The 18,707-nt window shown below is 35.9% G+C and overlaps 1 protein-coding gene across 3 annotated transcripts in view; it reads right to left on the bottom strand.

Moving 5' to 3' along the window:
* Positions 1-18,707, bottom strand: part of LOC132756357 (fibrocystin-L-like) — a 230,449-nt gene that overhangs the window by 48,218 nt on the left and 163,524 nt on the right. For all 3 annotated transcript variants that reach the window (XM_060747413.1, XM_060747412.1, XM_060747414.1), the window contains 6 exons: positions 14,061-14,226; positions 11,788-11,997; positions 10,990-11,358; positions 9,345-10,837; positions 7,573-7,741; positions 638-892 (listed from right to left, as the gene is read on the bottom strand). In XM_060747413.1, the coding sequence (XP_060603396.1) occupies positions 638-892; positions 7,573-7,741; positions 9,345-10,837; positions 10,990-11,358; positions 11,788-11,997; positions 14,061-14,226 (2,662 nt within the window). The remainder of the gene's footprint in view (positions 1-637; positions 893-7,572; positions 7,742-9,344; positions 10,838-10,989; positions 11,359-11,787; positions 11,998-14,060; positions 14,227-18,707) is intronic.

The following is an 18,707-nucleotide window of genomic DNA, read 5'->3' as shown; positions in this document are numbered from 1 at the left end:
TAATGGGTTAAGTGCCGAATACCTCTGACACAAGCTTGTCAATAAATATGCATTTTAATTAATAATTTTGCATATAGGGAGAATGAACTAGTTTATAGATTTTTTTTTTCAAATGATTTCTTCACTATTTGTCCTACATCAATAAGATAATTTAATGTTTGGATTTTTCATGACTTCTTTTAAGGGCCAATCCTTCTTTCTGCCCTTTGCTTGGCGAGATATATCTACCTACACAGTTTAAAGTTGATACTTTTTATAGTTCTCAAGTAATGTACTGGACAAAGTTGAAAGTGTAAAAATGAACAAAGGGCAATAACTCCAAAGTAAGGGAAGGCAGAGTTACTGTTCTTTTGCACTGTATTCTACGCAATGAAATCTATCTACCTAGTTTTAATTTGATACCTTTTATAGTTTCAAATTGATTTCTTTGTACATTATGACAACGGACAAACCAACCAACTGACAGACCAAATGACCACCAGCTGACCCCAGCATACCCTCTTAAACTTTGTTTGTCAGGGGTATAAAAAGGCAGTAACTCTTATATCATTAAACAAAACAAATGTAACAAAGCAGGTTTGCCGTTCATTTAAAGCTTTTTTAAGGTTTTCCCAAATATATTTATCAAAACACTTACGTATAAGTATCCGGACATTGTCGTAATCCTGCGGTACTTGTGTTCCAGTAACAACATCATTTGTTACATAACCATCTTCTTTTAGTTCCCATATTAACTCCTCATGCCAATAATCGTAATTCAGGGGTCTGGTAGGTGCCGGAGGTACCGTACACGGGTCCGGTGGAGTTACACAGTTGTCATATTGACATTTGTAAAAGTGAAAATAATACACATTGTCTACAACAGATTTTTGGGTACGATGTCTTCCACTCACTAAGAAAAATAAAGATTAAGTGATTAAGTCAAAAGCATAACCAATTGGCCAGTTTTTGTTATAATGTCACATTCTTTTTCAAAAGATATTATTTCTGAGAAAATGACATGATTAAAATCAAATGTACATAGGCATACAGAATACTTAATTTGTTTATATAACATCCTCATTTTAGCATATACTGATTATGACGGTTAACAAGAAATGTTTCCACAAGACATGCATGTCATTACACTCCATAATTTTATCAGCATAATAACGTAGAGTATGACAGTATGACAGAGGGACAAAGGAAATTTTACATGACTTCTTTTACCAATAACTGGTTTGGGCATAAAAAATATATCAAATTTTTCAATTAATGACACTGCGAGTTTTCCAAATATTAAAAATTTCAAAGCTCAATTTTATAGCATAAGGTATGCTTTTTTAAAAAAACTAGAATTTATAGCATAAGGTATGCTTTTTAAAAAAAACTAGAACTGTCACTGTCATGGCATGAATACCGCCGCATACCACCCTGTCAGAATAAACAATGGCCTTTTAGAGCTCAGGGACAACCTCCCTGCCAAAACTGAGGTTACTAGGCCAGTGTATCGCTAAGATATGTATTCTAAATGCTTCAAATGTGAAAATGTTAAAATCAATACACTGTGGACAGTATTCTTAAGCATTTGAGCAGACAAGCAATTATAGTAAAACTCCCTGTGACCTTGACCTTAGACACAATCACCTAATATCAATAGGGATCAGGGATCATCTACTAATAATAAACAACCTCAATTCCAAAATGAAGACTGTTGACCAAAGCATTCTTAATCAATTGAGCTGAAAAGTTTTTTTAGTCAAGGCCTCTCCCAGTGACTTTCACCTTTGACCCAGTCACCTCAACAAGAGTCACCTAATGGTCATGATCAACCTACATGCCAGATATGAAGGCTGTTGGTCAAAGGTTTATTAATATATTGGGCAGACAATCTATTTGAAGTCCCTGTGTCCTTCACCTGGTGACCTCAAAATTAATAAAGGTAATCTACTAATAATGACTAACCTCCATGCAAAATTAGAAGATTGTTGGTCAAAGGAATCTTTAAGTTATTGGACGGAGAAGCTTTTTTAGTAAAGGCCCCTGTGACCTTGACCTTTGACCCAGTGACCTCAAAATCAAAAGGGGTAATCTTCTAATCATGACTAAACTCCATGCCAAATATGAAGATTGTAGATCAAAGGAACTGAAAGTTATTGGGTGGACAAGCTTTTTTAGTCAAGACCCCTGTGACCTTGACCTTTGACCCAATTACCTTAAAATCGATAGGGATTATCTACTAGTCAAGGCTAATTTCCATGCCAAATATGAAGATTGTAGATCAAAGGAACTGAAAGTTATTGGGTGGACAAGCTTTTTTAGTCAAGACCCCTGTGACCTTGACCTTTGACCCAATTACCTTAAAATCGATAGGGATCATCTACTAATCATGGCTAATTTCCATGCCAAATATGAAGACTGTGGGTCAAAGGAGTCTCAAGTTATTAGGTGGACAAGATTTTGTTTAGTCTAGGCCCCTGTGACCTTGACCTTTGACCCAGTGACCTAATAATCAATAGGGATCATCTACTAGTCATGACCAATCTAAATACCAAATATGAAGCCTGTGGGTCAAAGGAATCTTAATTTATTGGCGAACAAGGAAAAACCATGGACGGGGAGACGGACAAACTGATTCCAGTATACCCCCCCCCCCCCTTACAACTTCATTATGCGGGGGGGGGGTAAAATAAAAACAAACAAAACACCAGATGCACAAATACACATGCTGGGAAAGTTTCATGACATTTAGTCACATACAAGTTGAAAATTGCAGATCAGTCAAGGCCAAAAATCTTCACAGGCTGACCAACATTCCTGTAAAGTTTATGACTAAAGGTCAAACACTGACAAAAGTTAAACAAGCAAATTCCTTGAATTTATATCCCACATCAAGCTATTACAAACAACAACTGGAGACATTAGGCTTTATTCATATATTTCTCATGGCATAAACAGGAATATTCTTTATACAAGATAAAAATTCAGGGCAATAACAGAGGCCATAACACTGTGTTAAATACTATTATCTAGACATGCCAATGATATGCAAATTATCATTTTGTATTGATGGTTCCTATAAAGTTTTGTTGAAATCAATCCAGCAGTTGCAAAGAAATAGGGATATTGCTCTTTATTCATACCACATAACTAATCAAGCACCGTCTGTGGCCGGGTGGTTAGAGACGTTGACTTCAAACCACTTGTCCCTCACTGCTGTGGGTTCAATTCAAACAGGGACTTTGGATTCTTACATGTGTGTTAGCTATCCAACTAGCTTACGGAATGTCCGTGGTTCTACTCAGGAGCCCATGGTTCCCATAAAGTTCCGTTGAATTCCTGCTAGTAGAACTTCAGAAGTAGTGTGGATCTGATTATTGCGCTATATGCATAACCAAGAGCCATAACTATGTGTTGAAGGGCCTGACTGGAACAAAGTGACAATATATATGCGCATGCACAGGCATCAAACAATATTTTCAAAGTCACTCGTCCTGCAGGGCAAGTAGGTTCTAAATCCAGTGTGCAGGCAACATTTTTCTTCTTGTCCTGCATCAAGTTCTCTTAAATTCTACTCTTAACTACAAGCAGATTGGTATTCTATTGATTTTGATAGTTCCCATAAAGTTTTATTGAGCTCCTGCAAGTAGTTGCAGAGAAGGAGCCTGAAAATGATTATTGCTCTATATACATAATCAAGGACCAAAGCTTTGTGTTGAAGAATCTGACCAAAACAAGGTGATGATATGCGCATCTTCTCTTGATATTTATAGCTGCTATAAAGTTTTGTTGAATTCTAGTCATTGGTTTTTGAGAACTAGCCCAGAAACAAAACTGGGACAGACAGATGGAAGGACAATGTCAAAATAATACCAGATTCTCCAGATTCCATAGGCTAGGGATAAAAGCGCAAACTTAAACAAGATATGTTTGTAAAACATGTATGCCCCCTATCAGCAGCCAATTATTCATGTGATAAGGTAATTATGCATGACTTCTGACCCAGTGATCAAACAATTAATAAGGGTTATCAAGTATCTACTGGTCATGACCTTGACCTTTGACCCCTTGACCCAAAACTCAATAGGGGTCATCTGCTGGTCAAGACAAATCATCATACAAAGTTTGAAGTTCCTAGGCCTAAGCGTTTTTACTTAATTGATTAGAAACCGTTTTTACTTACAAGGTCAATGTGACCTTGACCTTTGACCCCTTGACCCCAAAATCAATAGGGGTCATTTGCTGGTCATGACTAATCACCATGCCAAGTTTGAAGTTCCTAGGCCTAAGGGTTCTTTTATTATTGATCAGAAACCGTTTTAACATACAAGGTCAATGTGACCTTGACCTTTGACCCAAAATCAATAGGGGTCATCTGCTGATCATGACCAAATCACTATGCCAAGTTTGAAGTTCCTAGGCCGAAGTGTTCTTTAGTTATTGATCAGAAAACCGTTTTTACTTACTAGGTCAATGTGACCTGACCTTTGACCCCTTGATCCCAAATCGAAAGAGGTAATCTGCTGGTCATGAAAAAATCACCATACCAAGTTTGAAGTTCCTAGGCCTAAGCGTTCTTAAGTTATTGATCAGAAACCGTTTTTACTTACAAGGTCGATGTGACCTTGACCTTTGACCCCTTGACCCAAAACTCAATAGGGGTCATCTGCTGGTCACCACCAATCATCATACAAAGTTTGAAGTTCCTAGGCCTAAGCGTTTTTAGTTAATTGATCGGAAACCGTTTTTACCTACAAGGTCAATGTTACATGACCTTTGACCCCTTGACCCTAAAAAAAATAGGTCATCTGCTGGTCATGACCAATCACCATACCAAGTTTGAAGTTCCTAGGCCTAAGGGTTCTTTAGTTATTGATAGGAAACTGCTTTTACCTAAGAGGTCAATGTGACCTTGACCTTTGACCCCTTGACCCAAAATCAATAGGGGTCATCTACTGATCATGACCAATCACCATACCAAGTTTGAAGTTCCTAGGCCTAAGGGTTCTTTAGTTATTGATCCGAAACTGTTTTTTACCTAAGAGGTCAATGTGACCTTGACCTTTGACCCCTTGACCCCAAAAATCAATAGGGGTCATCTACTGATCATGACCAATCACCATATCAAGTTTGTAGTCCCTAGGCCTAAGGGTTCTTTCGTTATTGATCGGAAACCGTTTTTACCTACAAGGTCAATGTGACCTTGACCTTTGACCCCTTAACTCAAAAATCAATAGGGGTCATCTACTGATCATGACCAATCACCATATCAAGTTTGAAGTCCCTAGGCCTAAGGGTTCTTTCGTTATTGATCGGAAACCGTTTTTACCTACAAGGTCAATGTGACCTTGACCTTTGACCACTTAACCCCAAAATCAATAGGGGTCATCTGCTGGTCATAACCAATCACCATACCAAGTTTGAAGTTCCTAGGCCTAACGGTTCTTTTGTTATTGATCGGAAACCGTTTTTACCCAAGAGGTCAATGTGACCTTGACCTTTGACCCCTTGACCCCAAAATCGTTAGGGGTCATCTACTGATCATGACCAATCACCATACCAAGTTTGAAGTTCCTAAGCCTTAAGGTTCTTTACTTATTGATCGGAAACCGTTTTTGCTTACAAGGTCAATGTGACCTTGACCTTTGACCCCTTGACCCCAAAATCAATAGGGGTCATCTACTGATCATGACAAATCACCATACCAAGATTGAAGTTCCTAGGCCTTAAGGTTCTTTAGTTATTGATCGGAAACCGTTTTTGCTTACAAGGTCAATGTGACCTTGACCTTTGACCCCTTGACCCCAAAATCAATAGGGTTCATCTACTTGTCATGACCAATCACCATACCAAGTTTGAAGTTCCTAGGCCTAAGGGTTCTTAAGTTATTGATCGGAAAGCATTTTTACTACAAGGTCAATGTGACCTTTCCCTTTGACCCTTAACCCCAAAATCAGTAGGGGTCATCTGCTGGTCATGACCAATCACCATACCAAGTTTGAAGTTCCTAGGCCTAAGGGTTCTTTAGTTATTGATCGGAAACTGCTTTTACCTAAGAGGTCAATGTGACCTTGACCTTTGACCCCTTGACCCCAAAATCAATAGGGGTCATCTACTGATCATGACCAATCACCATACCAAGTTTGAAGTTCCTAGGCCTAAGGGTTCTTTAGTTATTGATCCGAAACTGTTTTTACCTAAGAGGTCAATGTGACCTTGACCTTTGACCCTTGACCCCAAAATCAATAGGGGTCATCTGCTGGTCATAACCAATCACCATACCAAGTTTGAAGTCCTAGGCCTAAGGGTTCTTTCGTTATTGATCGGAAACCGTTTTTACCTACAAGGTCAATGTGACCTTGACCTTTGACCCCTTGACCCCAAAATCGTTAGGGGTCATCTACTGATCATGACCAATCACCATACCAAGTTTGAAGTTCCTAGGCCTTAAGGTTCTTTACTTATTGATCGGAAACCGTTTTTGCTTACAAGGTCAATGTGACCTTGACCTTTGACCCCTTGACCCCAAAATCAATAGGGTTCATCTACTTGTCATGACCAATCACCATACCAAGTTTGAAGTTCCTAGGCCTAAGGGTTCTTTAGTTATCACTCGGAAACCATTTGGTCTACGGACCGACGGACCGACAAGTGCAAAGCAATATACCCCCTTTTTTTCAAAAGGGGGCATAATAAAGTCAATGGCAATAACTCTAATGTTATTGAATAAATCCACACTCAAAACATCAGGTGCACTGCTTTATAGCTGATCAACATTTCATTTCAGATTATTGATGCCAGCTCAGGCACTTAAGAGGGTACATAAAAGAACATTTTGGAATGGTTTTTACTTATTTAAGGGCAATACTTTTGAGATATGTTGTCATATTTGGCATTTCAAATTTTAAAACTAAGACAAGGGCAATAACTATACAAATACTGAATAAATCTATAATCAAACCCCTAGTTAAAACTGAACGTCTTCACATTTTGACCAACATTTCTGTTTCATGACTATAGGTCAATTCTACTTTTGGCATGCATGACATTAGTTCAAACTTGCAATTTTTCAGTAAGTCAAGGCCAATAGCTCTATAATTACTATATAAACAGTCCAAACTGTATAAACCCCCAGGAGTACATTTTCATATGCTCACCAATATTTCTGTAAAGTTTCATGACTCTATGTCAGATACTTTTTTAGACTACACGCAACACAAGTTGAAACTTGTAAACTTTTATTCAGTCAAGGGCAATAACTCTACCAAAACTGAATAAAAAGTGAAATCTCAGTTGAACCAACACAGTCATGCTCATCAACATTATTATTAAGTTTCACAGCAATTTAAGAGCTTCATGTGATATAACACAAGGGCACCAAAGGAAACATTTGTGAGGGTATAAAATTTTGATAAGGAGAAATGGTGTTTAAATGCCTTATATTTATTAAAAAACTATGCACTCTGCAAATGAAAATCAATGATATAGACATAATAAATTTTTGCAGATACAGCATACATTGCAGTAGCAGTTGCTGTTAATAACAATGTCTTGAAATAAGGTAATTATACTGAAAAGAAGTAAACTTTTTACCAATAAACTTAATTTTGCGATTTGCATTGTCCCATTCCCAGTCACCATCCTTTGCTGCTAATGGATCAATGCCACCAACTGTGGCATCAATAAATGTTTTTCCATGATCAATTGTGAATCTATCTGGGGCTTTTAACACACCCAGTTCAACAAAGATATAGTCCTCAGGCTAGAAGAAAAATGAATAATTCAAAGAACATTATTATATGATCTAAATATATCTGCAATCTCATTGGTCAAAACAGTAGTCAACAAAACTTTTTATAAAATCATATTTACTGGGTGGAGTATCATATTAACTGGCTGAATTGGATTTTCCCAGTCTAAAAATAGATTGAGACTCATATTCAATGATCATACACCGTAGACTGTTAAATACGCGTGTTACTTAAAAAATAATTGTTGCTTTTTGTTCTTTATGGCATATTTCTCGATTAAAATATCAATACATTACCATTTTACTTAAAGGCTACACCGCAATGTTGAGTATAAACTTGAATTACTTTTGTATGCGCAGCGTTCGCGAAGTCGTTGCACGCCTAACACGTGCGTCTTTTTTCCCGCGCTTCAACAAGGCAAAATTTGTACATGTATATAAGGTTGTACTTTTTTGTGATTTTTTTTTTATTTCTTAGTCTATTCATATAATAAAACAATAATTGACTAGTGAGCCATTGAATATGATGTGATATTCACCGTCGGAAAGTCATATTGACCTCGGCTATCGCCTCGGTCAATATGTCATCTGCCGGTGAATATCACATCATATTCAATGGCTCACTAGTCAGTAATTGTATAATAATACACTAAAAAGAGTATTTATGATTATACTTCTTACATAGAAATCTAAAAAAAAAAGAAAAAAGATTAAGTGAAAGTAGATGGGTACATTTCTTTAAAGATAATATACTTTTATCATGGCAAGGGTAAATAGTACCAATGTGTGTTGCATTAAGGTAGACCATGGGTAATGCATTACCTCCACTTTGGAGAGTATTCAAATAGGCTAAAATTGCTTGCAAACTACATTGAAATTGAGGGGTGTGGGTTCAAACCCCAGAAGGGGCAACTTTTTTTTCTTTCTTTTTTTTCATTTTAGCATTATTTATGTATCTCTCTTATCCCTTATGGAAGAAAAAAGGGTTTGATTTAAATAACATAATTTTTGTAGGTATTTATTTTCTAAATAATGCCAAAATTTATAGCAAACATGATACTAGATATTTTTCAAAGTTTAATAAAATAAAAACTACTCGGTAAAAGTATTTTATATTTCCCATGATCAACCAATAATAATACCATTAAGAAAATTTAGGCAAACTTTGAAAACAGCCCCTCATAATGGAAATGGTTAAATTAGTGTTTAAAGTGGGTGGGGTAGGGTTACAGTTTTATACATATTAAAAACATTTCGTTTAGAAACAATCATTTTGCTTGTTTAATTTGTTACCTAAATGTCATTATTTGTTTCTTAACAATGAGCAATAGATAAACATTTTTATAATGATGATATTATAGATTTTTTAGAGTTTCCTTATTTCTGAAAATAAGCCCGTCTAATGGCAAAGTCTTAGTTCAGAAATATATCCATAACTCATAAACCACACGGTAAATTTTATTTAAATTTTGCATACAGGTGACCTTGAAGACATTTAACTGTCATATGTATTAAATTTTACAGTTCCTTATGGTGCCCATTACCCATGGTCTACCTTAACTTTTTAAAAAGTACGAAATAACTTGAAGGTGATTTTTAATATTGAATATCTTACCCCAAAGTTTTCAAAATGACCTTCAAATCTGAGATTGCCAACTTTAGCTCCATTGTTAAAATCAAACTTGTAGGTAGCGCCACTTAAGAGAACACACGACCACCCAAAGTCAGTGGTTACTCTTTTCTCTCGATAGGGCACAGAGCTAATGCCATATTGATTTGCAAATGTAAAATCATCATACTGAAGGTAATTTGGACTCATGAGGTAAAAGGCGAATCTATGCCACTTATATTGTGGTGGGCACATACTTCCAGGTAATCCAAAACTGAACTCTGAAGCTGCCTCACAGTCAGATGGAATAGTTGCAGATGTAGGCAATATCGTCCATTTTCCAGATTTTCCAGTAGTTGTTCCATCTTTATCGAAAATGATACCTTCCCACTCCCAACCATAAGAAGCTTTCTTTGGAGCATTTACATATTTTAGAGACTCAATGTAATAAGTAAATCCCCCACATCCTAAAGTACAAGTAAGGTCTATTTTTGCAAAGCCAAACACATAGCAATTTTCTGCAAAATTAACAAATCTTGTGTTTACTACTCTAAATCCATGACCCATCGGAAATATAATAGCATATACTGTACATCCTTGAAAGTCATTTGGATGGATACTGGTTTTACCAATGATTAAACTATCCTTTACCATGGGAGAATCATCCATATATCTAGGAACTTGAGCAATACTTTTACTTTCATACCCAGCAAGTCTGTTTTGAACAAGGACAAAGTCAACAAATTGCAAAGCACCAGTCCAAGCTGATTCTGCACCTTTATCATTATTCCAAGCAAAGAAACTTTCAAACACAGCTGGTTCTACCAACTTGCCTAAACATCCATCCTGTACCGGATAGTAACTTTCAAAAATCCATAATCCAAACCTGCCAAATGAATGTGCAGAGTTTTTTTTAAAGATACCCAATGGCTGGGTTTTTGGGCACACACTCAAATCATATGATGCACCGATCGGATTTTTATACATTATGTACCAGTAGCCAAAATGGGTTCCCCCTGCTGCAGCATTATGTTGGATTGTATTGTATGGATTTGTAATCCAGTAAGAGGCAGGAGTCACGTCATCATTCAATAAGCTTAAACTTCCAATCACAAAAACAGCTAAGTTATATTGCAAGGTGTTTCCTGTCTCAATACCATCTTCTAAAAAAAATCCCCCTCCCATTATATCATAAATGACAGTTTTTTCTACCAATGTATTGTGCGTGCCATGAATATTAACAGCCCTGTTGAATGTTTTATGAATACTACATCCTCTAACATAGCTTGTTGACATATCACCATTCAAATGGAAATGTATAGGATGGCGTCCTAGTCTAAAAGCTTGTCCAGCAAATGTGACTTCTACATATGAAATGTGAGCTTGTGCCTCATGTGTATCATGTACTGGTGCATGTACAAGGATTGTAGCTCCAAACTGACTACTACCTATCTCGTCACCAAACCTTCCTTGGAAGCAAGTCTGAGTTGCGAACTCACCTGTATAATGAAAAATTATTCATTTGAGTTTTAACCTCATTTTCAAAAAAAAAATTTTTTTTGTTTTTGAGGAGAAGTGGAATAATAATGTCTAAACATTTAGGATCTTATTGATATGAACAATTAAAAAAGTTACAAGTCAAACATTATACCCATGTTAAATCCAGCTGGACAAGCTTTAATTTCGTCTTGCCAGTGAGGATCTTGGTTACCGCGGACAACTACATTATGCGTTAGAAGTCCTACTTCCCCTCTCATTTCTACAAGTGTACCATCAAATGTTTCCTCAACACCTACATGCTCTGATTCAAGAGCCGAGTCAAGAGTCAAAGTTTGTTTGTTTTGGGATATAGCGGTAATTCTCTTCTTTTCATTTTCTTTCTGGCTTTGACGATGACCAGTGGAAGCAATGACTATTTCATCACCAACATTCCACTCGACGGGGTCAACCAGCTCAAGAGTGTTGGAGCCACTTGCAGATGAAGATGCGAGGCGTGTCCAGGTTAGCGGAACCTCTTTACCTTAACAAGCAAAAAAATCATAATATTTATAATAGTTTTGACTATTATGTTTTAAAAAAATGTCTGTTAAAAATGTTATAATGAAAACAGTTATAATCATTGCTCTTTTAAACAAGAACACGTTTGTTAAACTTAAATGCCTCCATCGTAGATTATTGTAAGTAACAATTTTTCAATATAGGTTAACCCATTCACTCAGTAGTGGACAGAAAAATTACTAAAAAAGTTGTAAACACAGTTATATAACTTGGCATAAAAATATTTTATTATTAATAAACAATTGTTTTCAAATAGTTTCATAAAATTTATCAGCATAAAAAACAACCTTGATTTAATTTAGTGCAAGTATTCTTGTGAAAAATATGTAACAAGCATAGTAAAACTGCAATGTATTTCGATTGCTAAAAAATAAACAGTTTATGTACAAACCATGTAAGTCTAAAGTACCGTTCCTTACAGCCAGAACTTTGGTACCATAAACTGGGAGTTCTTTACTTTTGTGGTGCCCATGTAATGTTATAATAGCCTTGTGCTCGAACGGTTTGTCTTTAGTACCTACTCGTAATAGTCCTCCGTCTGTTATCATAATGATGTTTGCCTGCAGTTCTATATTCTTCTCATCAAAAATAAGTTGACCTCCTAATAAGGCATAATAAACAATTCGCCAGACAGATCACAGTTAAAGCAATGGTATCATTTCTTCAAATTATGCAATAATGTTCACCAAAACAAAAGTATTGAAATCAAACATTTACACATGAAAAGAACTGTGACTGTGTTTTATGTACCAACATAGCATGTACCAACATAAAATATGTCATATGTCCACATTGTAGCAAGACCCTAAAGTATCCTTTTGTGCATTATTTCAGGGACAAACGGGTACAGTACGCTCAGCGCGGCTTTTTCAAAACCCGCGTGACCCCGCGGATGAGGTTTACGGCGGATGAAAATTTGCTCAGATATTGTCCGCGTGACCCCGCGGACAGAAACTTTTCACCACCGCGGACATAAATCGGCGGCTGAAACCGTTTCCCCCGTGGAATGCAGTGGTAAATTCCGGAGGAACGCGGCGGTCAAACACCGGTCAACGCGGTGGAAACCTTAAATTTTAAAAATTAATTACTGTATTTAAACATTAGTATACGTACGTACATGTACTGTACATATACATGTAACTATATGTAAAATTTGTTTGTTTTCTTTCTTTTTTGTTGTAATAAAAGTACATGTGCAAATGCAGTGTTTTTCTTGTTCTTCTTCTTGTTATTGTGTTGGGTATGCATATTTCTCATGTCCATTTTCGACGGGGTTTTTACTGTAAAAAACACAAACAAACAAGTCTACCCATTTTTAAAGAATATAATTGCACACAAATAAAATCTTTTTTATAGATGGTTTAAAAATCTTTTTCTTTTATTTCTAATATATGTACATGTATTTTATTTATGTCCTGTCTTGTATTCACACTCATCGACCTTTTACAGGACATGTACTGTTAGCGTCAGTCATCACTGAGAAATCAGCACAAATGTCCTTTTTTTTACTAAGTATCATATTTATGGCTCCCATATAGTTTAACAGCAATAATACTTATAGAACCACAAGGAATGAACAAGTAAAGATGACAGTGATAAATGACGATTTCAGTTGTGATAATATTGGTATGTGGACGAATAGTTTTGTGGACGTTTATAACAAAAATATAAAAAACAACAACAAAAACAGGTACAGCTGTAATTATTTTTATTTCAAATTCCGTTCAAATAATTTAACGTATAATAACATTTAAGGAGACGATTGTGGTCAATTTTCAAGTCATTGTGTAAAAAAGATGACGTTAAAAAATAATAAAACGTCTATTATTTTTTGAGGTTAATTTATACTGACCAACTGACCATGGCGTTGCCCCGCGGGAAACAGGTGACTGATTTTATCGATAAATGAAGAACGGGCGTCAGAATTTTGTCTGAGGTGGAAACAACTGAACACGGGGGATCGCGGGGAAATTAGGCTTCTCATTGCGGACGAACCCCCGGGTTTGTCCGCGATAAAAAAATCGTCCGCGTGGTATCGCGGATAAAGCAAAAACCCGCGGTGAGCGTACTGTACCTTTGTAGAACCATCAATGCTACGTAACCTAGCTTAGAACACCATTCTCACTTAAAAAAAATCCAAAGTCGCTTGCACTGATTCCAAGTTCATTTAGACAAATTCCTTGAATAGGATTTAAATACAATAACGCTATGTTACGTTCATCATTATTTTAATGCTACAATTATCATTTTCTCTTTATTATCAGAATAAAAGAGTTTCTAAAAAGTTTTCATAAAAGTTAAAACTGGAAAATAGCTAACAAAATTCAAGCTACTGTCTAGACATTGATACTACTTTTAATTGCATGAAAAATTATTTAATTAATGAGCTGCGCCTTGACAAAACCAACATAGTGTGTGCGATTAGCATGGATCCAGACTAGCCTGCGCATCCCCCAGTCTGGTCAGGATACATGCTGTTAGCTATTAGTTGCTCTACTTGTAATAGGGTTGGTAAGTGAACAGCATGGATCCTGATCAGACTGTACAGATGCACAGACTGGTCTGGAACCATGCTGGTTGCAAAGGCACTATGTTGGTTTTGTCATTGCATGGCTCATTTCTTAAAATGTCCAGTATTTCAGAAAAATTTAAACAAATATTGACCTTGAATAAACAGGAACGATAGTACAGGTGTATCCATGTCCAGCAGTAATGTCATACCAGCAGATACAATAACAGATTCGCCAGCTTGTGGCAGAGGGCCGCCGCCCCATGTAAATAATGAAGACCATACATCAATATATAGGAAATCAGCATCTCCATTTTGCCTCTGTAAATAATAATGCTATAAGCCGCGTCATGACAAAACCATCATAATGGGTTTGTGACAATCATGGATCCAGACCAGCCTGAGCAGTCTGATCAGGATCCATGCTGTTCGCTACCAGTTTCTCTACTTGTTATAGACTTTGTAAGCGAACAGCATGGATCCTGATCAGACTGCGCAGATGCTGGTCGCAAACCCATTATGTCGGTTTTGTCGTGACGCGGCTCTTATTATTCAGTATCACCTTTCTCCTTTAAAAGTTGAAAGCCACAATGCTTACTGTTTTTTCGTCTATTTTACTGTATTTGTTATCATAAGATATAGCAAGTTTAATAAGTTATCTCCGTCTTTGACAACAATAAAGAAAATTAGTTATATATACCAAGAGAAAAGCAATTCCCTACAAATGAAATGAATAAGCAAACACCTTAAACCAACTGATGCCTTAAGTTTAAAACTAGAACTATCGCTAATATGATTCATACCGCCACCAATGTCCTTGACAGAAGACTACTTGGAAAGATGGTTAAGGGAATAACTTAAGTGGCACATATACTTAAAAAAAAATTATCTCTGGTGAAAAAAAGACTAATTGTCACAGGTAATAGTATAAATATATATCATCAAATCATGTTCGAAATAGTAACAAATAACCTTTCATTTTCCAATTGTACTAAACATTTTAAGTCAATTTTTGACCTTCAAGTGTGGCCTTGACCTTAAGCTGGCACAAGGGTTAGATGGATTCTGCATATCGCCCAGTTGGGGTGAACATTTGAGTAAAGTTTGAAGAAAATCCTTCCATTAGTTTAGAATTTATAGAGCGGACACAACATATTGTCAAGTATTGATTGTATGTAAATCTAAAGACTTAACAAGAGCGATCAGTGATCACATGTGTCGCCTCATGATGGCCAATTTCATGTTGAGACAAAATTTGTGACAGACAGACAGACAGTGCACAACTACACTTGGTACTGATCATGCCTGTAAGTTTGGATAAAATTGCACCAGTAGTTTATGAGGAGTAGTACGGACAAGCTTTTGTGTATCTGGCAACACACAGAAAACAAGCAATTATCATAGTATTGCAAGCAATCCATAAGTCCCCTACCGGTAAGAACCCCATCAACATTCTGAAGGGCCAGTCACTTATGTTTCTAACTTGTTGAAAAAGTTCTTTAAAAGTGATCATTGGAAACAGTTTTTTATGTATGGACAGACACACAGACTGAAGGACACTCTAAAGTTATTTCTTTAAGCATTCCTGTTATCAAAATATAACAATTTTAAAAGCAAAATTCTTAGAAAGGAGATAACTCTTGAAATAAAGAAGCAAGACGTCATACATGATGTGAGTGTAACAAAGAACAATTAGTAATGAAGGTGTTGATAATGAATGTTTTTTTTTTAATTTGAAGTTAAATAAAGTGAAAAGAATGAATGAGAAAATTCAAAGTTTAAAGATGAGATAATTCTGGAAATATGGATGCTAGATTTATAAACCTTGTCATATTATTATGATGTTGGAGTTTGAAGAAAATCCTATAATGATTGAAAAAGTTGGAGTTGAAATTACCAATTTCTCAAAAAAAAGTGTAAGTTCAAAAGGGGCATAATTCTGGAAATAGTCTTGCTAGAGTATTGAACTTTTTCACAAATGTTGAGTGATAATAAGAAACATAGATATGAAGTTTGAAGTAGATACATTCAGAAAAAAAGAAGTTTTAAAAAAAAAAAAAAAACAATATTTTTTCATGAAAATTCTAAGTTCAAGGGAGGAAATTCTGATAAATTTTATGCAAGAGTTGAAAACCTTGTCACATATGATGTAGTTGATGACAAGAAACTTATGTTTAAAGTTTAAAGAAAATATCTTAAGAAATAAAGAACTTATAGTGAAAAAACGTTACAACTAGAATCAGAAATCTTGAAATTCAGTCTATTTGTTGCCAAAAGAACCAGAATTTTCAATATAGGAAGAAAAGAAAAGAATGTGTATAATCTCTAGACTGCTATCTACTCATATTTCAAGTTCCATAAAAATATTTTCAGTACTTTATGTGTTATCAATGGATCCATGTTATGTGTAAAATTTGCCATATTTTCAGTCTATTTGTTGCCATAGCAACCAGAATTTTCAACATTAGGTAGAAAAGAAAATGACGTGCATATTCTCCATACTGCCATCTTTCCATATATCAAGTTTCATGAAAATATTTTCAGTACTTTTTGCGTTATTGCGGGATCCAGTTGTGTGGACGGACGGACAGACGGACAGAGGGTAAACCTAAAGTCCCCTCCGGTAAACCGGTAGTGGACTAACATTCAGAAAAAAGAAGTTTTTTTAAAAAAAAACAATATTTTTTCATGAAAATTCTAAGTTCAAGGGAGATAATTCTAATAAATTTTATGCTAGAGTTGAAAACCTTGTCACATATGATGTAGTTGATGACCAGAAACTTATGTTTAAAGTTTGAAGAAAATATCTTAAGAAATAAAGAACTTATAGTGAAAAAATGTTTAAACTAGAATCAGAAATCTTGAAATTCAGTCTATTTGTTGCCATAGCAACCAGAATTTTCAATAAAGAATGTGCATAATCTCTAGACTGCCATCAACTCATATTTCAAGTTTCATAAAAATATTTTCAGTACTTTATGCCTTATCACTGGATCCAGGTTATGTGTAAAATTTGCCATATTTTCAGTCTATTTGTTGCCATAGCAACCAGAATTTTCAATATAGGAAGAAAAGAAAAGAATGTGCATAATCTGTAGACAGCCATTTACTCATATTTCAAGTTTCATAAAAATATTTTCAGTACTTTTTGCATTATCACTGGATCCAGGTTATGTGTAAAATTTGCCATATTTTCAGTCTATTTGTTGCCATAGCAACCAGAATTTTCAACATAGGAAGAAAAGAAAAAATCGTGCGTAATCTCCATACTGCCATCTTTCCAAATATCAAGTTTCATAAAAATATTTTCAGTACTTTCTGCAATATCGCGGGATCCAGTTTTGTGGACAGACTGACGGACGGATGGACAGACGGACTGACAGACAGACGGACGGAGGGTAAACCTAAAGTTCCCTCCATAACTCGGCCAAAAACCATTCAACCAGAAAACCCTTGCAATATGTGCAAGGACTTGAGCTACAGATCAATCCTGTAATGTTTCAATAAAATTGAATTTTGGGTTACAAGAAAAGTAGTCTGGAAAAAAAATGGAAATTATTAAAGGGCCATAACTCTGACAAAAATCATTGAACCGGAAAATGCTGACAATATGCACAACAAGACTTGATGCTGATCATTCCTGTAAAGTTTGAATGAAATTGCACCAGTAGTTTATGAGGAGTAGTCCGGACAAGCTTTTGTGTATCTGGCAACACAAAGAAACAAGAGCCCGGTTTGAGCTGGGCGATGCTCCCCGAATAGGTTTTGGACACAGGAAAATACACCTTGTAGTCTCAGAGTTATGTCCCTGGAAAAAGTTCAATGTGCAATAATTCCAAAACTAGGCACGGCAGAGTACTTTGCACTGCACTTCTAATCAGTGTGATCTATCAACCTACAAAGTTTCTTGATGATATATCTTATGATTTCCCAGACAACTTCAAAAAGTAAAAATAAACTAAGGGCAATAACTCCAGAATTAGGCAAGGCAGAGTTATGATTCTTGTGCACTGCACATCTACCCATTGAGATGTATCTACCTACAAAGTTTCATGTTGATTTCTCTTATAGTTTTACAGCTTTGTCCTGGACAAGATTTTTCTAAAAGGGGAGATAATTCAAAAATGAGGCTTAACAGAGTTATGGTTCTTTTGCATTGCACATCTACCCATTGAGATCTATTCACCTACAAAGTTTCATCTTGATATCTCTTATAGTTTAAGAGTTTTGTTCTGGAAAAGATTTTTCTATAAGGGTAGATAATTCAAAAATCGGTCAAAACAGAGTTATGACGCTTTGACACTGCACTCCACCTCAATGCCCTCTACCACTGTATGAAGTTTAAACAAAAAATCTCCAAGGGTTTTCAAGTTATGCTCCTGACAAGACAAACGGACGGACAGATGGACAAGGCGCCAACTATATGCTCCCCTGAAATTTTTCGGGGAGCATAAAAAACACCTTTTTATCAAAGGGCCATAACCTGGCCAAAAATCATTGCCAATTTCATGTTTGGACAAGTTTTGTGACAGATGGACAGACAGATGGACAGTGCACAACGAGACTTGGTACCGATCATTCCTGTAAAGTTTGGATAAAATCGCACCAGTAGTTTATGAGGAGTAGTCAGGACAAGCTTTTGTGTATCTGGCAACAAACAGAAAAAAACACCTTTTTATCAAAGGGCCATAACTCGGCCAAAAATCATTCAACTGGAAAACCTGTGCAATTTTCGTAAGGACTTTTGCTACAAATCAATCCTCTAAGGTTTCATTGAAATTGCATTAGTGGAATAAGAGAAG

This window comes from Ruditapes philippinarum, unplaced genomic scaffold, assembly GCF_026571515.1.
Source record: "Ruditapes philippinarum isolate M1 unplaced genomic scaffold, ASM2657151v2 ctg1014_1_1_1_1, whole genome shotgun sequence".
Taxonomy (NCBI): domain Eukaryota; kingdom Metazoa; phylum Mollusca; class Bivalvia; order Venerida; family Veneridae; genus Ruditapes; species Ruditapes philippinarum.
This window is presented reverse-complemented; position numbering and strand designations above follow the sequence as displayed.